The following is a 24,873-nucleotide window of genomic DNA, read 5'->3' as shown; positions in this document are numbered from 1 at the left end:
CGCAGGCGACTCGACGGCACATAACAACAACAACAGATCAATACTTTAGCTTCAAATGGCACAACAACAGGAACAGACAAGTGTAGGGAAAAGGTACCCGTGCAACAGGTATATTCCATGATCTAGATACTGTTCGGTCCTCTTGTTTCTATGCTTCGGTTGCTGTCTCCTGGACTAGATATGCTTATCTCTTCCTTCTTGAAGAATATACCTTATAGGGATATTTTTAAACTTTTGTGGCCTCCTAGTTAAGGTTAGTTATTTCTCTTGACATCATTTGAAATTTATCCCGTCAGTTAGAGAATATCTGCTTTCTTCCTGAGAAAACACAAATATTTTAATAATCTTTTTTCTTAAAAAAGTGTTAGTAAAATTTAACAAGGAAATAACAAATTCCAGAAATTCAGACTAAAATAAAATAAATACAGACATCTGATTAACCATTCTTAAGAAATATGAATAACTCTTAATAGTTTTGATGTCATGGAGAAATATTCACTTACAGACTATTTAGTCTCCCTCTTTTCCAAGAAACTTTTGCTATTTCTGGATCAAGTTTTCCCAGTGTACTGAAACAAGTAACTAGATATTCAGGTATCTATTTTGTGTCTAATTTGTGATTCTTGTGACAATCACTTAAAGCTTGTTTCAGAAATTTTGCAAATATTATTAGCTAAAATATTATCTATATAAGTGAATTACAGTATCTTAGAAACTGGTAAACTCCTGTATGCTGAGAAATAATCCATCAGACTTTTTTTGAAAGAACAAAATCCTAAATTTATGTAAAATTTTTGATAGATGTTTTATTTTAAGGTAGTAAAAAAGAATAGCTAGTGTGTAACGGCCAATAACAAAACGAAAACTCATAACCAACAAGTCAGAACAGACTCGTAGCAGACCCTGCAAGTGGGTTTCACCTGTAAACCATGTGCGAGAAAATTTACTTTCTTTCTCAGATTAGTTTGCAGATTTGAAACTGCCTTCCTTGGAGTTGGCAACTCTTTACTGATGAAGCCACCAGATATCTTTAAGGTTTTTTATTTAAAAAAAATAATAATACATAAATAAATAAAAGGAGCGAGGAATTATAAAATATAATAACTAAAATAACAAGAATAACCAAGTCAACAAAGGTTCATCTGCCACCTGCCATTGATAGCAGAATAGTTGATGAACAGGGTCTAGAACTGGAATGTCTGCGAGGACTCAAAATCCTGGTTCCCTGACTTAAAAACTTAAGGATATAAGTAAGCTATTTGATACCTCTAAGTCTTGATTTGCCCTTCTATAAACTGGGGAAATGAAAATATACCAGCAAAGAAAAAGGAATAATGTTTATATCACATATTGCCAAAGTTAATAATGCAGTTAGTAATGACATCACTCTGCATAGTGAATTCAGATAAAAATGTTCAAACAATTAAGAGAGGCTACTTTGTCATACACACATTTCATTTGAAAATGTGTTGAGTTTCTACCTCACTTCATAAGAGCGCCAAAATAAACTCACAAAATATCAGTACAAATTAAGAGCTAGAATCGACAGAAAAACAAACCGCTGCTCCCAAATATAACACGGATCAAAGAATAAGCAATCTATATTGACACTCACTAGCATCGAGGAGACTCTAACTGAAATGGGTCTCCATCAGGTGCTGAGACTGTCAATCTTAGAAGAGGAGAATACACTTCTTTACCCTCCTGGACAGGTGACTAGTTTGAACTACCAACCATTCAGCAAGCAGTGCAATTTTTACACACTATACTACTAGGGACCCTTAGAGACATGTCAGAGAAAGCAGAACCACATCCACACAGGCTTAATAAATATATAGGAAAACTTTTAAATGGGAATCAAAGACAGCTGCCTGTTAACAAAGATATAAAACTTTCAGAACTCAAAAACGTCCTTTTAAATTTTCTTTGTTTAGAAGTTTTAAAATAACACATAATTCTGGTAAGGGTATAAGAAGAGGCTCTGAGATGTATGGCAAATGATCTTTTCCTAATGTGTATAAAGTGTTTTAAAGAACTTCATACAATTTGGCCTTTTGAAAGGTGTAACATGAGGGAACAATGGATATTTGAAAGGCTCTAACATGGATGCTCATTAAAATTGTTGTTGTGGTGGTGCACCATCAAGTCGGAACCGACCCGTAGCCGGTTTTCAGTGGCAGCTAACTGCACAGGAAGAGAGTGCCCACCCCTCTCCTGAGGGGCGGCTGGTGGCCTCAAACTTTGTGTCTTCTGGATTGCAGCACAGCTTCTTGCCACTAGGCCACCAGAATTAGTCTTATAAAAAATTTATTGTGACAATATACCCATAGTTCTATATAAAACAAAAATCTGAATGTAGCATTTTTAATAAGGTATTGTCTGAGATTTAACAGAATTAATTAGACAAATTGCTCTACCAACTAAGAACAGCCATGCACCATTCCCCATGGAATTGAGAAAGAGTTATCAATCTGTCAATCCAGTCTCTGTCCAGGCTGTGTGAGGTAACAATATTTTTAATATCACATGCAAGCAAAATACTGCTAAAAATCATTAAAAAACAACTGGAACCATATATAGTCAAGGAACTGTCAGAAGTTCAAGCATGATTGAGAGGGGAGATGGCACAAGGGATATCATTGCTAATATCAGATGGATCCTGGCTGAAAGTAAGGAATACCAGAAGAATGTCTATTTGTGCTTTACTGACCATGCAAATGTGTTTAACTGTGTGGATCATGACAAGTTGTGGCTGATATTGAGAACAATAGGAATTCCAGAGTGCTCATACAGAACCTGTACCCAGAGCAGGAAGCTATTGTACAAACAGAGCAGGAGACCACTGGATGGATTGGAATTCGGAAGGTAGTGTGTCAGGATTGCATTCTCTCTCCCTATCCAATCTGTATGCTGAGAAAATCAGTTTGAGGATTAAGGTGTGTCTGATTCAGGCCATAGACTTTCCAATTACTAGCTATGCATCCAAGACCTGGACAATGAATAAGGATGACATGAAAAGAATTCATGCCTTTGAGGTGTAGTTTGGAGAAGAGCACTGAACATCCCACGAACGGCCAAGAGAAGGAACAAGTATGTTTTGGAGATGGTGCAACTAGAGTGCTCTTTGGAGGCAAGAATAATGAGGCTTCGCCTTACATGCTTTGGACACGTTGCTAGGAGGTGCTATTCCTTGGAGAAGGACAAGATGTTGGGGAGAGTGGAGGGTCAACAAAGGAGATGAAGACTCTCAACCTGGTGGATTGATATGGTGATTGCTGCAATGGGCTCTTGTGTGTCAAGAAGTGTGAGGATGGTGCAGTATTGAACAGGATTTAGATCTTTTGTCCACAGGGTTGCTGTGAGTTGGCATCTAACAACAAAACCAATAACAACAACTGTCTGAGATTTTGATGAATAAAGTATTTTTAAAATATGAAAATTAATTTTTATGCAATAGCATTACACATTTTACGGTAATATTATTTTATTTAGGCTAACCCGAGGCTCTTTCCATTTTTTTGATATTGTGAATACTGCTGCAATGAACACAGATATACATAGCTCCACTTGTACCTCAACTCTGATTTCCTTGGGGCATATTCCTTGTATTGGAATAGCTGGGTCATATGGAATTTTTCTATTCACCTTTCTGAGGAAATGTCAAACTGTCTTCAATAGTGGTTGTTTCATTTTACGAGCCCACCAGTAGTACTTGAGAGTTCCAATCTCTCCATATCCTTACCAATATTTATTTTTTGCTGTCCTCCTAAGCTTTGCTGCAAAGATGAGATGGTGTCTTATTATTTTTATTTGCATCTCTCTACTAGTAATTTTGAACTTTTCCACATGTGTTTGTTGGCCATGCAAATATCCTAATCGGTGAAGAATCCTTTCATATCTTGTACCCATTTTGAAATTATGTTATTGGTGTTTTTCTTGTAGAGGCACTGCTGTTGTTATGAGCCATCGAGTCAGAACAGACTCTTAGCTGTCCCTGTGGTGGGTTTCAGAGGCAGTAAATCACACGAGAGGAGATTTCCCATCTTTCTCTCACAGAGCAGCTGGTGGCATTGTATTATTCTGAAAATTTTAACTAGATGTTCTTCGTCTGTGAGCTTTGTTTTCAAGCTATTGGAATTTTTTTTTAAAGAAAAAGGGAAAGATCTGGTATGAAAAAACAACGCATACGAACTTTGTAAATAAACCAGTATAAAATAAAAATTTTATTTGAAATTAAAAAAGAAAAACTTTTTGATGCATACAGGGATTTGATTTTTATAAGATCCCATCCATCCATTTTGTCATCTTTTGATTGTGCATTTTTGGCTATGTTTGCCATGTGTGAAAGCACTACAGTTTCTCTATTCACTTATTTGTTGTTTGTTTGGGCTGGGCTTCTAAGTTTCTATTTTTTCCTCTGATTTTCTGTTTGTGGTTTTATTTTTTTTATTATTATTCTTCCTACACTCTGACCCGATTTGTGTTACTTTTTATGTACAGAGTGAGTTGTGGATCCTGTTTCAGTTTTTTGCAGGTAGATACTCAGTTTAGCCAGCACCTTTTGTTAAAGAGGCTTGTCAGATAGCAACTGACCATATGTAGATACGTGGATTTCTGATTTTTCAATTCTATTCCTTGGTCTATATGCCTTTTTGGAAGCAGGAGTGGCATCCACTTCCAAAATAGCTTTCTTCTGGAAATGCTATTAATTTGGAGAAACAAGAAAGTCATACAAGTGTTCAGGTCTTTCATTCATAGGGTTGCTATGAGTTGCCTATGACTCCACGGCATTTAACAACAATAACATATACCTATTATTGTAGCAAAACTATGCTGCTTCGATTACTACAGCTGTGTAGTAGGGTCTTATATAATCAAGAATGACTCTTATTTTGCTTTTTTTTTCTGAAAAACTTTGCTTATTTGAGGTCTCTTTCCAAACAAAATTGAAAACTGCATTTTTATGTTCTATTTAAAAATTCTCAAAATTTTTTTGGTGTTTTTTTTTAAATTGGTTTGCTTGCAAAGTTCATATACGTTGTACTTCAGATCATTCTTCATTCACATTGTGTTTGATAGAATCATTTCTATGCATTATGTTTTATAAAATCAATCACACTTGGACAATGCCCATCATTATCCTGTCTTTTCACCTCTATCCTTCCCATTTCTTTCCTCCCTCTACTCATTAAATTGTGTGATTGGTAAATGTATTGAGATTGGTTTTGGTAGAATTGCCATTTTCACAGTGTTGAGTGTTTGTATCCATGAACATGGACTATTCCCTTCCCTCCCCTCCCCCAGTTTAACTTGGTCTCATATTGTTTCTTGTGGCAGTGTTTTATAATTTTCCTCATACAGGTTTTTATGATTCTAGTTAGGTTTATTTCTAGGTATGTTATGTTTAGCTACTTTAATTGGTATTGTTTTTTCTTATTTTCTCTTTTATGTTCTCTTTGTTACTGTAGAGAAATCAGACTGTATGTTAATCTTACAACCTGCTACTCTGCTGAACTGGTCTAGAAGGTCTAATAGTTTTTTGGTTGAGTGTTTGGGATTTTCTATGTACATTATCATATCAACTGCATACAGATCTACTTTTACCTTCTCTTTGTCAATTTGGATGCCTATTAATTCCTTTGCTTACCTAACTGCACAAGCTAAAACTTCTAATACAATATCAAATACAAGTTGTGATTGTTAGGCATCCTGTTTCATCTCCCTTAAGAATGATGTTGGCTCTTGGTTTTTCAGATCTACTTTGAACAATTGAGTTGAGGAAATGTATCCCTACTCCTATTTTGTTGGGTATTTTAATCAGGAAGGGATGTTGGATTTCATCAAAGACCTTCTCTGTATCAAATGATATAATCATATGGACCTGCACGTTTCTTTATTTATGTGATTAGTTACATAAATTGTTTTTTTTAATCTTGAATCTTTTTTTTTGCATGCCTATTATGAATCCCACCTGATTATGATGAATTATTTTTGTGCTATATGATTGGATTCTATTGGCTAGGATTTTGTTAAGGTCTTTCTATCTTTGTTCATGAGAGATTTTGGTCTATAGGGTTGTTTTTTTAAGTGTCTTTGCAAGTTTGGTATCAGGGTTACACTTGCATCTTAGAATAGCTACACATTTTCCTTCTTCTATATTTGGGATAATTTAAATAGAATGAGTGACAGTTCATCTCTGAATGTTGGTATAATTTACTGGTAAAGCTGTCTGGACCAGGACTTATTTTTAAATTAACAGTGGGGTTTTTCTATTGTTGTTCTTTTTTTTTTTATGCTCTGCTTAATTTCTTCTTTTGTGATAGGTCTGCTCAAATGTCTGTGCCAATTTTGGTTGGGTTTGGTCTTCTAGGAATTCGTCCCTCTCCTCCAGGTATTCTAGGTGTTGTCAGAATATGTTGTTAGGTGCCTTTGATCTAAGCATGAGTCACAGCCGACCTACTAGTGACAGATCTGAACCTCGTCCTGTCCTGTACCATCCTCAAATATCTCTGACATATTTGAGCCCATTGTTGCAGTCACTGTGTCAATTCATCTCATTGAGGGTCATCATCTCCTTCACTGACCCTCTAATTTTCCCAGCATAATGTCCCTTTTCAAGAAATAGCCTTTTCTTAGCAACATGCCCAAAATATGAGATGGATTTTTGTCATTTTGTCTCCAAAAAGCATTCTGACTGCACTTTTCCATGACATATCTGTTTCTTCTTCTTGCAGTGCATGGGATATTCAGTACTCTTCTCCAATACCACAGCTTAAAGGTATCAATTCTTCTTCTGTCATCCTTCTTCATCGTCCAGCTCTCAGATGCTTACAAATGACTGAAGAGCTCATGGTCTTAATCAGGCACACCTTAGTCTTAGAAGCACTGCTCCTCAGTAAATTGGCAACTTCCCTGACAGTGGAGTTTTCCAATGCAATTCATCGTTTGATCTCCAGACTGCTGGTACCAAGAAGGTTGATTGTGGTTCCAAGAGAGAATAAATTGTCAACAATTTTGATTGTTTCTTCATCTGTCATCATGTTGTTTATTGGGCTGGTAGTGACTTTTTTTCTTCCTGGTGTTCAGATGCAATTCAAATTAAAGCTGTAATATTTGAACTTTCACAGCAAGCATTTCAAGTTCTCCCTTTGTATTAGTAAGGTCATGTTATTTGCATAATGCAGGTTCTATTAGACCTTCAGCACAGCTCACACTCAGAGGCATAGTGCTTTGACTTCACTAGACAAACATAACCCCTATTGCTTTTCATTTACTTCAGCCTCTTAATATACTAATCAAACCAAATTAAAATTAGCCAACACACATTTTAATAATTACCAAAAAATCTGAAAAATATCAAAATACACTGTCTTTTGCCCAACTAATTTATAACAATGAACAGACTACCATAAATTTGAATTTTCATCATTAATGTTATTTAATTGTATAACTTATGGAGACTTTTTTACAGAATTCAGTTATATTTGTTCTATAAATGCATGTTAGACCTCTTTTCCTGCTCATTATATCAACAATATAGTGCAGAATTTTTCAGAGCCCAAGAAATAATGTCACAATTGTACTAATGTTGAATCAATAGAAACATGTAAATATACTTATTAATTACAAGAAAACCCACACAAGGATTAAACATTTAGGAGATTCAATCCTTGTAGAAAAAGTGGAGGGTCGGCGAAAGAGAGGAAGACCCTCAGTAAGAGGAACTGACACAGTGACTGTGGGCTCGAGTGAATCAGGAAGTGTGCGGATGGCACAGTATAGGACTGGGTTCAGATCTGTTGTGCGTAGGGTTGCTATGTATGAGTCACACTGCATTCAAAGGCACCTAACAGCAGCAACATATGCACCATTTAGTGACACTGATTGTGTTCTCAGCATTTGTTTCCACTATTCCCTGAGGTATTAATGTAATCTTTTAAATTGCTATTGTCAATTTGACCCAACACAGATAGCTAAAAAAAAGAGCATGATACTTATGATAGATGTTTTTACTCCTTAGGCAAAACTACTTCTTGCCTCTTCAAACTGTGATTTGATTTAAAATTTAAAGATTATCTCAGGGTAATAGTTTCAAGAGCTCATTTAGTTTTCATGGATCCAGGATATTTGGAGTTCATGAAAATTTGAACCTCTGTTCTTCATTTTCTACCTTTTGATCAAAGATTCCTCTATAGAATCTTTGATCAAAATATTCAATTGTGGTAACTGTGGAGTCAATAATCAATTCATTTCTTATTCTCACTCTATTCCTGACTCTTTTTTTTTCCTTCTTCCTGTCCCAGGCCCTAAAGACTGACCATTATGTTTTAGATTTCTAACTCCAAGCTTTTCAGACCCCAGACATAATAAATAAAATAAAGGAGGAGGTACAACCTAAGAATTAAAGATTTTATCTAACCAACCAACAAATATATACCATAAAATCATGACTTTAATGCTTCAAATCAATAAGCCAAATCCCATTAAATTTTTGACTGTATATAAACAGTTTCTCATTCACGAGTAGCTACTCATTCATTGTTGTTTAAAATATATCTTTCACACAACTTTTACTAATTCATCCTTTTTTTAAACTTTTCCTAGTTTATCTCTCTATAAGTGAAAAATTTACTGAAAGCCATTACAATAATCAGTTGCCTACTTGGTATTTTCATCATTGTTAATTTCCTCTTTTCCCTTTCTTCTGCCTTGGTAACAAGGAATAAACACATTATCTATATATTTGTTTTTTCTTAACTTTTTATGTAAGGTCATACAATATTTACTTTTTATGACAGATTTAGTTCATGCATCATTCCATCTTCTAGCTCAATTCACAGTATCACAGAGTGTCTTTGTCTCATATTAGCTGAGTAGAATTTCATTATGTGTACATGCCACATTTTCTTTATGCATTTGTCTGTTGATGCTCAATTAGGTTGTTCCCACAATGAGACTATTATGAAGAGTGCTGTAAAGAGCACTGGTGCACAGGCATCTCTTTGAGTCTGTGCATTCAATTCAATTTAGGAGTTAGGTCACATGACAGTCATATTTTTAGGTTTTTCTGAAACTGTTACATTGTTTTCCACAACAGCTGTACCATCTTTCACTCCTATTAGCAAGTGGTAAGGGTTGCAACTTTGTCAATCTTCACTAATGTTTCTTATTTCCACCTTCTTTCTAAGACTTCTTTTAATATATTTTCAGCTTTTAGGAATGACCACCATTTATATAAAATCTAATGCGTGTAGCTGATAATACACTCGTCAAAATTGAACAATAAATGAAATAAAGATGAAATTTCCAAGGGAAAAATAGTCAGTAAGCTATTGAACATCAAATTTCTCTTAAATTATCTTTTCATTTTTTTCTTTTATAACCATGTTTTTCAATACTTTGAAAACATAATTTACTTTTTAAGTTTAAAGAAGACAAATAAAATGTGAGATTTTTGTAGATGATTAATCTAAAATTATTATATTATGAAGCTTGAAAGGTCAAAGTCAATACCTGCTGCTTGGAATTTTCTTTTTAATATTTTCTTTTTGTTGATTCATTTTAAATAAATGGATTTCCTGACAAATCCAGCTTTCATCTGCACAGGCTGCAGACACACTAAAAAGCATTTCAGAACATGGGAGAAGGAGGGGGAGAGGAAAATTCCAGGAGAATGATTTGCTTATCTGGGGCAGGATAACAATCTAAATGTATATGCTGCCCTTCACTTACTTTTTATTCACAAAATATTTCAAGCACAAGTTAAACCACTGGGAGGAAAATGTTTCCAAGAGTCTGTTATCCACTTAGCAATATCCAATACACAATATGCAAAGTTAACAAACCGAGAAAGCATGTGTTGAAAGTAATCGGAATGGTTTTCAGTATGTGTAGCACGTTTGTATTTTTCCAGGATATGAGTCAAAATTAGTTTGGAATTATTATGCACATCTTACGGTAAGAGAGGAAAGAAGGTTTTGTTTTGTTTTAATTCTCTGTTAATACTTCGATAAAAGAACAATGTTCTTCTTAATTCACCAAAAATATTACAGTAAAACATTTGCATAACTATGGATTTGGTAATCCCTATGTGAAATAACATCATTCTAACAATTTCAAACCCACCAGCTACTCCCCAGGAGAAAGATGGCCAATTAAAAAGTTAAAACTGTGCAATTAAAGAGCGTCTGAAAATCCAGTGGAGGATCAGCTCTATTTCAGTTCTGACCTCATGGCACACAACAACGACTGCTAACATGTTATGTATTTGTTGTGGTTTTCAATCAGCAGAAAAGCTGCTGCCATCTAAAAATTATATCTCCAGAACTGGTTATTTGTTCACTTATCTCTGTAATGTTTACATATCACACATTTATAAAACAACTGATTGCTAATATGGAATTAAATAGAATCGGAGAAGTTTCAAGAACTCAAAATCTAATGAAAAGAGAATTGAAAACAAGTTGACCTACAAAGAATTCTTTCCCTGAGTAAATAAACACTGTGGATTCTGTGGGGGAAAAGGCAAAAATCTCTAAAGAGTCTGTCTGAATTCACACAGAGGCAGTTTAAAAAAAATGAAGGTAATTTCTTTAAGGTTTTTTTATATTTTTTAAGTAAATCAAATACAATGAAGAAGATATATTATTATCATTTTAGAAAGCAATTAGAAAATAACTATTCTAGACATGAGGAATGGAATTAGCAGCTGACAAAACATTTGCAAAAACGATGAATGAGTTTATTACAATCTAAATAATGACAAGCTTTTATAATCTTCAGATTATGGAAACACATGCATCATTTATAAAATACAGAAAGCTAGAGTTCCCCCCCAAATAGTTACTGAAACTCTAGTTTATAATTTAAAAAAAATATTTGTACCTAACACATATTTCACTATATTCTTTTATTTTATGTGGGAGCATCATTTTTGTAACACTGTATTCAATTGTAGCAACACTCAGATTTAAGTAGGGACTTGATGAAGAAGAACATGGCCAAAGAATCAAGAAAAACGAAATCTTTGAAATCTAAACAATATAAGAATTTATTTAAAGAACAGACTGTGTTTTTTCTGAAATGCTTAAGTTCATTAAGCTGTTAGATAGGACAGGTTAACAGGTTCTTATATCTAAAGGTCAAATGAATAAAGAAGTAATTAGATTTGGGCTACAGATCATGGATTAGAACTGGTTAAAATGGAAGAAAATGGTGAATAAATAGAAATGTGTTGTTACTGTTAAGTACATCAAGTCAGAACATACTCATTTCAGACCCTTCAGTGGATTTTCAGAGGCAGTAAATCACATAGGAGGAGACTGCCTATCTTTCTTCCATGGAACAGCTGGTGGATTTGAACTACGTGCTTTAGGGTTGGCAGTGCAACTCCTTACCAATAAGCCATCATTCAAAATGGAACAGAAAATCAATATAAACTCCAAGTGTGTGTAGTAGCAGGGGAATTGACTGGTGTTCAACTCCTGATCTCATTGCTTTTTTAATGTGAGTTTGTTCTTAACTTTCTCTGAGTTTCTGTCTTACCTAAAATGAATATTCTTACTCTAATTATTAGTTTCCACATTCACTACTCTGGCAGCTGCTCAGAATAATCAGGTAGTTGTTGTTGTTAGGTGTCACTGAGTTGATCATGACTCATAGTGACCTTGTGAACTCTGTTCATAGTTCACAGACTTTATAAATTCTGCCCTAATCTGTGCCATCCTCATCATCTCTGATAACTTGAGCCCAGTGGTATAGTCACTATGTTAATCAGCTCACTGAGGGTCTTTCTCTTTCACTGATCCTCTACCTTTCCAGGAATGATGTCCTTCTTAAAAGCCTGCTTCCTCCTAACACCATGTTCAAAATATGTGTAATGAAGCTTCTCCATCCTTGCCGCTAAGAAGCACCGTAACTGCACTTTCTCTAAGACATATCTGCTTGTTCATTTGGTAGTCCATGAGATATTTGGTACTCTTCAACAAAAATACAACTCCAGGATATCATATTCTCTTCTTCCATCCTTAGTCATGGTCCAACTTTCAGATGCATAACAAGTAATTGAACAGACCATGACTTGAATTAGATGCACCTTAATCTTTAAACCAACATCATTGCTCCACAACACTTTACAGAGGTCCTAACAATAGAAAAGTTAGGTAAGGAGAGTAAAAACTGAGTTAGAGGACAACCATGGTATTTGATTTATCCAGGGCTGTATATAAAAAGTATTTTTAATCACAGTCAAGAATGACTCTAACTTCCTTCATTTAACATATATTTATTGTGCACTTATGTATAGGGAGCTCTTATGGCCTACTGGGTAAGGAATTGTGCTGCCAATCCAATGCCAGATAGCTTGGAAGTAGCAGCTGCTCCACAGGAGAAAGTTGGAGACTCTCCTCCTGTGTGATTTTAGTCTCTGAAAATCCACTGAAGGGTCTGAAGCTGGAGGGTAAGCTGTGCATCAGTTCTGATTCGACAAAAAGAATTTGTGAATTATATGTATGTACTCTTCTAGAACTACAGAAATTAAATAATGGAACAAAAATTCTTGCCCTCATATATTTATAACATGGTAAAAGGAAACAGGTAGTAAGCAATATGTTGTTGTTGTTGTATGCCATGTAGTCATAACTAACTCTTAGTTGGCCCTCCAGTGGATTCTCACAAGTAGAGGTGACAAGTATTAAAAAGAAAAAGGAAAGAAATGAAAAAATTTAAACACCAAGTATTAATTAGAGTGACAAATGATCAAATATAGTAATAAATTTATGGGTTTTTTTTACATTGAAATTTCATTAAGAAGTTCATTGAGAAGTAGAGTGCCTTTATATCCAAGTCCTGTGATTAAAATAATGCTGTAAATACAATTTCAGTGACTTAGAATGACTTAGGGGTACGTTAATCTACCCCACAATTTCAGTGACAATAAGAGTGACTTAGGGGTATGTTAACCCACCCCACTTGTTATACTTAGGATAATGCCACATTACACTAGAGAACTCTGATAGTAAACTCTCAGCTGCCAGTGGAGAAGTCTGCTCCTCAAATCCACCATCAACAAGAAAAGACATATTTTCCTCCCAGAAAGATAACAGCCTAAGAAACTCTGCGAGGCAGTTCCACCCTGCCACTTAGGGTTCCTTTGAACTGGAATAAAACTTGACAGCACGTAAAATTAACAATAAGATTTCCTTAGCTGCTGCATTGAAATTTCAGCATGTTGATGTATTTTATGAATTTTATATTTAGAGTACACATATAAAACTTGTATTTATTTTAACCTTATTTCATTTAAACATGTTCAACCTTAATGGTTGTCTCCCAATATATTATTGAAAAAAACCCAGTATATCTTAATGTAAAATAGCACACAGAAGTTACATGTGAGCCTCCAGGATATGCAAAGCATGCATTTTTCTAACAAAATTATGTCTAGTGAAACTATGGATGCCTCAGGAGACTGTGAAACCAGGCTGGCTCCTTGGAGGCAAGGATTTTTGAAGCTCCATGGCATGTTGCCAGACCTTGGAGAAGGACCTCATGCTTGGAAAGGTGGAGGGACAGTGCAAGAGACGAAGACCCCAGATGAGATGGACTGATTCAGTGACTGGGTTAACAGGAGTAGGTGTGTCAGAGATAATGAAACTGGCTCAAGACAGGGCAGGGTTTAGAGCTGTTGTACACAGTGGCACTGTGAGTCGCAGGAGATTTAAAGGCATATGACAGCAACAACAATGAGACAATTTATAATCTTTTAGAATATTCATTTGTACATAACTAGTAACACCAGAATTTATGTTTTCTACTTTGTTCAAATCCTCTTTGTTAGTTGCTGAAAACAATACAATTTTGCTGTATATCTGCAATAGTCAGCCACCTACTGGTACACTGCAGTGATATTTTTTAAAGTCTTTAAAGAATAGTGTTTTCTATCCTTCCTAAATTTTACTATTACTAATATACATTGTTGTTGTTGCATACCATTGAGTAGGAACCAAGTCATAGCTGACTGTCTGATGGGTTTTCAGAGGCATTTACTTACACGGGAGGAGATTGGCCATCCTTCTCCCAAATTTACATTAGATTTTGAGCAAAAATGAAACAAACTAATAAACTTACATGCCCTATTAATGGAGATGCTTTCTCAAATTCTTCACCTTCTTCCATCTGGGTTTCTTCTGTTCCAGGTAATGAATCTGTTTTATAAAAACAATGAATAAATTATAGTGGCATAGTAATTATCTCATATATAACCCTATTCCCTGATATTTGCATCAACACACAAACTAATTATGAGTATTGAAATGACTGGAGTAGTTAATGAAAACTCAGAATTTTTTTAGTTACGATGAAGTGTACAGTGATATACTTTAAGACAATAAATGAGAAAGGCTTCTCTGAAAACCTACTGGAGGGTCAAGCTATAGGTTGGTTCCAACTCAATGGTACACAATAACAACAACAGTTGTGATTGTTAGTTGTTGAGTTGGCTGCAATTTATGACAGTCCTATGTACAACATGACACTATGTGGTTTTGCACTATTTTCTGAATCACCAGTAACCAATAACCAATATTGCAACCTCTGTGCATTTTGAGTGCCTCTGGTAAAGAGTTGTACTGCTAACCAGAATACAGAGCACCTCTAATGCATTGAATCTTTACAGGAGAAACATGACCAGTCTCCTCCCATACAATTTATGGCCTCCTGAAAGCTGGCTGGAGGGCAGGCTACGTGTTGGTTCTGACTTGATGGTAACGACTGAGTTTCCAAATGAAAGGTCTCATCTCATTATTCAATACTGTACTGGACAATACTCTACTGTGATACGTAAGTCTTCCACTGGCTACATTTTGTATGTAGATTATGAAGTCTTTCTCCTTGATCTGTCTTAGGCTGGAAACTTGCTGAAATTTGTCCACCCTAGATGACCATGCTTGGCATTGACCAACTGGTAGCATAATGCTCCATCTTCATGTTGTTATTAGAAGAGTTCCACTTGAGTCCAACTCATAGAGGCCCTATGAACAGACAAACTGAACCCTGCCCTATCCTGTGCCATCTACGTCATCTCTGACACATTACATTCCATTGCTTAAGTTATCATGTCATTCTATCTCATTGGGGTCTTCCTCTCCTTTGCTGGCCCTCCATTTTTTCAACCATGATGTCTCTTTCCAAAGAACAGTCTCACCTAGCTATATGTCAAAAGTATGACAAATAAATCATCACCTTTTCCTCCAAGGAGCACTCTGGCTGCATCTTCCCCAAAATATATCTGTCTGTTCTTTTGTCAACCCTTATTCATTGTTCAGCCCTCTGAAGTGTAGCAGATGATTGAGAAGACCATGGCTTGAATCAAATACATTTTAATCTTCATAATTATATCATTGCTCTTCAGTATATTGGAGAAGCCCCTGACAGCAGACTTGCCCAATGCAACGTGTCTCCTGATTTCCTGACTGCTGGTACAAAGGGTACAAGGATATTAAGCCAATACTATTAACTGACAGACAAGCATGGATGAGCCATAATAAGTGTCACTCATTTGCTGTTGTTGCTGCTGTGTACCATCAAGTTGGAATCAACCTATAGCTGACTCTCTAGATGGTTTTCTGTGGCAATTAACTGTAAGAGAGGAGAATGCTCATCCTTCTTCCACAAAGCAACTAGTGGATTAGAACTGTGCGCTTTTGGGATTGCAGTGCAGCTTCTTGTCACTAGGCCACCACTGCTCATCACTCATTTAGAAGGACAAATTTCTAAGTTAGAAAGCATGACTACACAGCAGCTGCAGTAAATTTTATTCTGATATATTCAGTAAATTATTGGAATTTATACTTAACTCACATGTAATGAATTTTTGTATTTGTTGATTTTTTTTTTTTTAACTGAAGTGCTTGCTGCAGACGGTCAAGGACTGCAGCCTCCTATATGGATTGAAGCTCAACTGCAAGAAAACAAAGATTCTCACCACTGGGCCAATTGGCAGCATCATGATAAATGGTGAAAAGATTGAGATTTTTGAGAGCTTCAGTTTGCTTGGATCCACAATCGCTATGCTCGGTACCAGCAGTCAGGAAATCAAAAGATGAACTGTATTGGGAAAGTCTGCTGTCAGGGACCTCTCCAGACTAATGGAGAGTAATGATGTCAATCTGGAGAGTAAGGTGCACCTGATCCAGGCCAGGGTCTTTGCAATTACTTTCTATGCATCAGAAAACTTTAAAATAATTAGGGATGATAGAAACAGAATTGATGCCTTTGAGCTGTGGTGCTGGAGAAGAGTACTGAGTATACCATGGACTGCTAAGAGAACTATTCATAATTTTAAAAGTCATTTCTAGATCCATCCTGAAATACAATGTTGTGAGTGACAGGATAATATCCATACACATACAAGGAAGACCAGTGATTACCACTCTAATTCAAATATATGCACCAACAACAAGAGCTAAGGAGGAGGAAATAGAAGATTTCTACCAACTTTTGCAGTCAGAAGTTGATCAAACATGCAGTCAAGATGCACTGATAATAATGGGTGACTGGAATGCAAAAGTTGGGAACAAGGAAGAAGGATCAGTACCTGGAAAATATGGGCTCGGTGAGAGAAATGAGGCTGGAGATAGAATGATAGAGTTCTGCACAGTCAATGATTTATTCATTGCAAATACTTTCTATAAGAAACATAAACGCAGGCTATGCACATGGATCTCACTTGATGGCATGAATAGGAATCAAACAGATTACATTTGTGGAAAGACGTGGTGGAGAAGCTCAATATCAGCAGTGAAAACCAGACCGGATGCTGACTGTGGGACAGACCACCAACTACTCATGTGCAAGTTCAAGCTGAAGTTGAGGAAAATTAAACCAAGTCCATGGGAACCAAAATTTGATCTTAAGTCTATCCCACTCGAATTTCAAAACCATCTCAGGAAAATGTTTGAGGCCTTGAGCACCAATGAGCATAGGCCAAATGAGCTCTGGGAGGATATCAAGAAAATTGTCCATGAAGGATGCAAAAGATAATTACAAAGGCTAAAGAAGAAGAAAAGACCAAGATGGATGTCAGATAAAACTCTGAATATTGCATTAGAGCGCCGAGAAGCCAAAGCTAAAAGAAGAAACCCAGAAATAAAAGAGCCAAACAGAAAATTTCAAAAGGCAGGCCGGGACGACAAAGCAAGATACTATAATGAAATGTGCAGAGAGCTGGAGTCAGAAAATCAAAAGGGCCGAACTCGTTCAGCATTTCCTAAGCTGAAGGAGCTGAAAAAGAAACTCAAGCCACCAGTGGCAATACTTAAGGATACTTTGGGTAGAATGTTAAATGATCCAGGAAGTATCAAGAGAAGATGGAAAGAATACAGAGTCACTGTATCAGAAGGAATTGGCTGCCGCAGAAGAATTTCATGAAATGACATATGAGCAAGTGATGGAGGAAGTTCAAATTGCTCTAAAGGAATTGGCTAAAAACAAGGCACCAGGAGTTGGTGGCATACCAATTGACATATTTCAACAGACAGACACTGTCCTGGATGTGCTCACTAAGTTGTGCCAAGAAATCTGGAGAACAGCCAGCTGGTCCACTGACTGGAAAAGATAGATATTTGTTCCCATTCCAAAGAAAGGTGACCCAACAGAGTGTGAAAATTATCTAACAATATCATTAATATCACATGCAAGCAAGATTCTGCTGAAAATTACCCAAAAACATTTGGAGCTATATGTCAGCAGAGAACTTCCAGATGTGCAGGCCGGATTTAGAAGAGGTTGTGGTACTAGGGATATTATAGCTAATGTAAGATGGACCTTGGCAGGAAGCAGAGAATACCAGAAGAATGTCTATCTGTGCTTCATTGACTATGCAAAGGCTTTTGACTGTGTGGATCACAACAAGCTATGGCTGAGTCTGAGGAGAACAGGAATCCCAGAACATCTGACTGTGCTAATGTGAAAACCTATACTTGGACCAAGAGGCAGTCATCAGAACAGAGCAGGGAGACACTGCATGGTTCAAAATCAAGAAGGGGGTCTGTTACGGATGTATTCTGTCTCCATAGCTTTTCAATCTGTATGCAGAACAGATCATCTGTGACGTTGGGCTGTACGAAGAGGAATGTGGCATCAGGATTGTTGGAAGAGTCATTAACAACTTGCATTATGCAGACGACACCACCCTGCTTGCTGAAACTGAGGAGGACCTGAAGCGCTTGCTGCAGAAGGTCAAGGACTGCAGCCTCCTATATTGGTTGAAGCTCAACATCAAGTAAACAAAGATTCTCACCACTGGGCCAATTGGCAGCATCAGTATGGATGGTGAAGAGATTGAGATTGTTAACAGTTTTAGTTTGCTTGGCTCCACAGTCAACACTCTTGGTAACAGCAGGCAGAAAATCAAGAGATGAATTGCATTGGGAAAGTTGGCTATGAGGGACCTCTCAAGAGTACTGAAGAGCAACGACATCAGGCTGGAGACTAAGGTGCGCCTGATCTGGGTTATAGTCTTTACAATTACGTGCTATGCATCAGATAGTTGGACAGTGAATAGGGATGATAGAAAGAGAATTGATGCCTTTGAGCTATGGTGCCAGAGAAGAGTGTGGAATATCCCATGGACTGCTAGGGGAACAAACAGGTTTGTCCTGGAGAAGGTGAAGGCGGAATGCTCCTAGGAGTCAAGGGTTCTGAAGCTTCGTCTGACATACTTTGGGCATGTTGCAAGCAGGGACTGGTTGATGGAGAGGGACATCATGTTTGGCAGAGTGGAGGGGAGGCGAAGGAGAGGAAGACCTTCGATGAGATGGATCGATTCTGTGACTGGAGCGGTGGGCATAAGTGTGTTTGGGATGGCTAGGTTGGCACAGGATAGAACAGCTTTTAGAGCTCTTGTACATAGGGTCACCATGAGTCGCAAACGACTCGATGGCACATAACAACAACAACAAGCTAAGAGAACAAACAGGTTTGTCTTGGAGAGGGAGAGCCAGGCTGCTCCTTGGTAGCAAGTGTTCTAAAGCTCCGTCTGACATATTTTGGACATGCTGCATTGAGGGACCAATCCTTTGAGAGAGACATCATGCTTGGGAGGGTGTAGGGACAGCGTAAGAGAGGAAAACTCTTGATGATGAGATGAACTGATCAGTCACTGGGAAAATAAGGGTAGTTGTTTTCAGAAACAAGTTTCCTCAGGATAGAGCAGGGTTCAGAGCTGTTGTCCATAAGGTTGTTATGAGTTGCATGTGACTTGATGGCACATCATAACAACATAATTTAAGTATTTGCACGTCTTTTAAAAAAATGGAATTGAAAAATAAAGAAAAAATACTGCATCAAGGATGTATATTGTTAATTAGGGGCGTATTTTGCATCTCACTGTGCCAAGCAAGAAGTTGTAATTACTTGTGATTGCTGTGATAGATGGAGGAGTGAATGAGTGATGACTGTCAAGTATAGTACTGAAACAATGGCAATTGCTTCTCTAAGTCTGCTGAGCTTAATTATAAAAGAGATCTTTATTGGTAATAAGGAGATCTAGTGAACTAGTAGATAGGGAACTGTATTACCAAACCGTAGGTCAGTAGTTTGAATTCACCAACTACTCCCTAAGAGAAAGATGGTCAGTGTCTTCAGGGGTGTTTTACAGCCTCTGAAAATTCACAGCAGGGTGAGCTATGAGTTGGTTCCTCTTGACAGAAATGAGAATTTATGGCCATAAAGAATGTTGATCATTTGAGAATTTCTATGTTATCTAAGTTGTTGTTGTCTGCCACTTAGTTGGAACTGATCTATGGCTGACCTTCCAGCAGGTTTTCAGAAGCAGTAAGTCACGTGCAAGGACAATGCCTAGCCTTCCCATGGAGCAGCTGGTGGATTTGAACTGCATGCCTTTGGGACTGCAGCAGAGCTTCTTATCACCAGGCCACTAGAGCTTCCTAGAAATTCTCTATACTAGAGTTTATTATTTTTAATTTCCTTAGATGAGCTTTTTAACTCCTGTTCAAGTACTTCTTTTTTAAAATCAGTGAAGAGAAAGGAACTTAACCACTGAACATTTTGAAAATTGGTTTCTTATTTTTATTAATACTAAAGAGAATTTAATGAATCTCTTAAGATTTTCCTTCAGCTCTATGCACGGATAAAGACAGATTTTTCTGCTGCACACTAAAATGAAAATTCTAGGAAGAAATCAGAGCATTAAATCCTTCAATTCCTTAGTGGCCACCTGGGACTATGAAGAAAAAAAGCTTTGAAAAATCCACACTTAAATGTTTGAATCAGAGAACTGTATCTCTGATAATTTAGAATTTTGCATTCAAGAAGAAAAATCCCACTAAATCCCAGAACATATGTTTATCTAGATTCAAATGTAGACTATGTTATGCCTTCTACCATAAAGCTAACTTTAGGAAACCAACATATTAAATTTTTACACAAATAACACAAATTATGCCTTTTTGCTGACTGTACCCTCTGCCCACGGTGTTTTTGTAAGCAGAATATGCTGATTAGTTTTACCTGTGGTAAAAAATATTAGCATCAAATACTTTTAACAATATATGGGGATTGGAGTGGGGTTAAAAAAATTATTACCTGAGTATTATTTTGTTACTTTCATCAAAATATGGTTTTGCTAATTGTTGTTGCGATGTACTGTCCAGCCAACTATGATTCATTACCACCCTGTGAACAACAAAAATGAACCTTGTCCTTTCCTGTGCCATCCTCAAGGTCTCCAACATGCTCCAGCTCATTGTTATAGTCACTGTGTCAAGATTTTTTTTTAAAGATCTTTCTCTCTTTCTCTGACCCTCCACCATTTCCAGGATAATTTCTTTTTCCAGGTACTGATCATGCCTGACAACTCGAACAGAGTATATGAGAAAAAGTTTCACCATCCTTTTCTCTAAGGACCCTACTGGCTGTATTTCCAAGAGAACTGTTACCATTTGGGCAGTGTGTAGGATATTTTGTGCTCTTCAACATCACCACAAATCAAAGGCATTGGTTCTTTTGCCATCCTTATACATTTTCTAACTTTCAGAACATTCTATGACAGGTTTGGGAGCAGGAGTGGCATCCTCTTCCTAAACATACCTCTTTAAACGCTATGAACTTTGATATATGTTGATAGTTATAGAGGGGTTTCAGGCCTTTTGTTCATAGAGTCGCTAAGAGTTATGTTTGACCCAAAAGCAATTAACAACAACAACAGATTCATAGGAAGCAAGTGAAAACATCATGACTTGGAGCAGATGCACTTTAGTCTTTAAGCCAACATCTGTTCTTTAATACTTTGGAAAAGTCCTTCACAGCAGATTTTTCCAATGCAATTCATCTCTTGATTTCTTGATTGCTGCTGGCACAGGCATTATTTGTGGATCCAAGTAAAAAGTAAATAATTAATAAATTTTTTTCTTCATCTATCATGATGTTGCCTATTGTCCACTGCTTATTAGGTAACATTTAATTGGCTCCAACTCACAGAAATTATATTCTAGTTGAAAAAATGTGAAAGGAGCAGTTGCAAACTGGGTGACTGAGTCTGATTTCTACCTGCTTAATTCAGAGGAACTGTCCCCATCAATAATACCCATAGTCAGACATGCCACCCCACATACTCCTCCACTTATTTCTACCAATCTTTGGATCCAATGCTCACTGCAAATTGACTCACAGACTTTACTCACAGTTGTGAGGTTTATTAGGGAAATAAGTTGGGGAACTGGGGAGGCAAAAAGTATCACACAATTCAGGTTTAGTCCAGCAGTCCCAAGTCAGATTAACAAGGCACAATTCATCAGTTAGTGAAATTCCAGTTCAGTTTAGCAGCACAAATGCAAGAAGCCTCTTGTTTCCTTATTCGTCCAGCAAAATTTATCTCAAAGCAGTTACAAGTCAGCTTTTCCGTCAATCACACAGTAAGCAAAACTTTTAACTGGTCTTCATCTCGAAGGCTCCTCTGGTTTACATCTTGTCACAAACTCTTCACAGCAGTGCCATAGCCTCTCTCCACCACCGTCTCTCATAGGGTGGAAATCTTTCTCTTGTATTGGTCCCACAACTGTTGATAATTTGCAAGACCATATGTCTATAGTTAAAGTAATAGGAGATAATTTAGTCAATGGGGGCTAATTCAATGGATAGAAAAGCTAATTTTCAAGGTTTCTGTCTCTACAAAAAATATCGAGAGATTATGATATTACTTTAAATTAAGAATATTAATCTGTTTACAAAGAATACTTCAATTTTTGTCCTTTAACAGCCACTTGCAAGTATATCAAATAGCCTGGTTCTTTAAATTAAGATGTAAATTAAACATAAGTAGCCTAATGCTGAATTTTCATTTACAAAATAGTGCAATAACTGCTTGCATAATTTTATATTCATTCAAATTTTTGTATGTGTGTGTTTTGTATGCATCAAATACTTATTTGAATAAAATTTTTGCCCAACTTTTAAAATGTTCTTATTCCACATTGTGAAGCAAACTATTGCCATGTGTAAGACAAGAAAAACATTATTCCTGTGTAGCTGGTGTTACATCTTTTTTAAAAATGAAAAAAAAATTGAATTGTTTTGCTTACAAAGTTCATCATGTCGCCGTTGTTGCTGTTGTTAGGTGTTGTCAAGTATGACTCATAGCAACCCTATAAACACAAATCTGAAGACAGTTCTGTTTTGTATTATCCTCACAATCTATGACACACTTGAGCCCATTGCTGAGTCACCGTGTCAATGGACTACCTCTCTTTCATGATCCCTCCACTTTCTCACCCCTCTCCTTTGAATCACCTCTCCCACCCAGACACATGCCCAATGTATGTGAGACAAAGCTTTACCACCTTTGCCTTCAAGGAGTACTCTGGCTATACCTTCTCCAAGACACATATGTTTGTTCTTTTGGTAGTCGATTTGATATTCAGAACTTAGCCTCAATACCTCAGTTCAAAGGCCTCAATTCTTCTGTCATCCTATCCAGCTCTTAGATACATAACAAGTGTTTGAAAAGACCATGGCCTGAATCGGGCACACCTGGAAGACAATGAATCTAAATCTGTCAATTATTTGGGAGTTTTTCTAGTTACCTCATTTTAGAGAAAAAGAAGCTGAAATATAGCAAATTACAAAATGACAAAAGAAATTTTGACAAAGTCTATCAGTCTCTGATGAGCCTTGGAGTAGAAACCTGCCTACGCTATAGATGACTATGAAGGCTACTAGGAATCTAGTCTTGTTTAACTGCTACCATTATGCTTGTTTACTTTTGCTGCTTGTGTCACACAGATTTTTTAATTCACACAATTACACTTATTCATAGAAATATTTATACTCATTGAGTCAAGTTCAATGTATGTATAGCACACTTGAAATGAAAATCTCATTAGCACCTTCTGGTAATGCAAATAATAATTATTTGAGTCGGTAACTCGACTAACTTATGTAAAAAGGAATGCATTAAATCAGATATCTCATTTTAGAATTTGCTGATTATGTATCTATTAATATCTGTATGAGAACATTCAAGATATCAGCACTTTAAGAAAGCACTTAATGAACAATTTTCCCCCCAGTGGGAGCAATTTAGTCCAATGGCATACTGTAGATAAACTGTTTAATGTCCCAAGAATTTTAAGTCACTACAACTCTCGGCTCCTTTTCTGGCCTCTGATGGGTGCCTTCAGCTGCAGGCCCCAGCAGCAGCAGGCTCCAGCCTGGTCTCCAGGAGTCTGTTACAGCTGGAACCCCCATAAGGGACAAAGGGCCTGGAGGAGGAGCCAGCCTTGTGGGATGGTATCAAGGATATCATCCATGAAGTGAGCAAAAGGTCACTAAAAAGACAAAGGGGAACTAAAAGACCAAAATGGATGAGAGAAAAGCCTCTGAAAATCTGATGAGAGTATGGTATGTGGAAATAAAGGAGATGAACAAAATGTGTCAAAAGGCAGCTCAAGAAGATAAAGCAAAGTATTATAATGAAATGTGCGAAAAAATGGAGTTGGAAAAATAATCAGGGAAGAATTCACTGAGCATTTCCCAAGCCGAAGGAACTGAAAAACAAATTTAAGTCTTGAGTTGCAATACTGAGAGATACAATGGGCAATGTCTTAAATGATTCAAGGAAGCATCAAAAGAAGAATGGACAGAGTACATAAAGTCACTGTGAAGTATTTATGGTAAGGGAGCTCTGGTGGCCTAGTAGCAAGAAGCTGTGCTGCAATCCCAAAGGCTCCAGTTTGAGATCACCAGTTGCTCTTCGAGAGAAGAATGAGCAGTCTCCTCCCATGCTATTAACTGCTTCTGAAAACCTACTGGTGGGAAAGCTATGTGTCAGTTCCGACTCTACATTACACAACAACAAAAGCAACATTATGTGATAAACAGACTATGGTGATGCAGGAAGAAGTTGAAGCTGCATTAAAGACACTGGCAAAACATAAAGTCCCAAGAATAAAAAGGATACTAGCTGATATGTTTCAACTGAGAGACACAGGCTCACTAATCTGTGCCAGGAAACTTGGAAGACAGCTCCAACTGAGTGGAAGAGGTCTGCATTTGTTACTATACCTAACAAAAGAAATACAACACATATCAACAATGTATTCCTGAAGACCATCTAAAAATGCCTAGAAAAGTATATTGAAAGAGAACTGCAAGAAGTTAAAGCTGGGTTTAGAATAGGCTGTGACACCAGGGATATCATTACTGATGTCAGATAGATCTTAACTAAAGGCAGACAATACCAGAAGAGGTCTATTTATGCTTTATTGACTCTGGAAAGCTATTTGACTATGTTGTTGTTGTTATGTGCTGTCGAGTCGCTTGCGACTCATAGTGACCCTATGTACAACAGCCCTAAAC

The 24,873-nt window shown here is 36.9% G+C and overlaps 1 protein-coding gene across 1 annotated transcript in view; it reads right to left on the bottom strand.

The window, feature by feature from the left end:
• The window catches only part of LOC102856777 (chromosome unknown open reading frame, human C8orf34), a 429,483-nt gene that overhangs the window by 107,704 nt on the left and 296,906 nt on the right, over positions 1-24,873 (bottom strand). The window contains exon 9 of the mRNA XM_006880533.1: positions 14,128-14,204. Coding sequence (XP_006880595.1) covers positions 14,128-14,204 — 77 coding nt within the window. The remainder of the gene's footprint in view (positions 1-14,127; positions 14,205-24,873) is intronic.

Source organism: Elephantulus edwardii, unplaced genomic scaffold, assembly GCF_000299155.1.
Source record: "Elephantulus edwardii isolate Elephantulus edwardi_28Jun2011 unplaced genomic scaffold, EleEdw1.0 scaffold00008, whole genome shotgun sequence".
Classification (NCBI taxonomy): Eukaryota; Metazoa; Chordata; class Mammalia; order Macroscelidea; family Macroscelididae; genus Elephantulus; species Elephantulus edwardii.
This window is presented reverse-complemented; position numbering and strand designations above follow the sequence as displayed.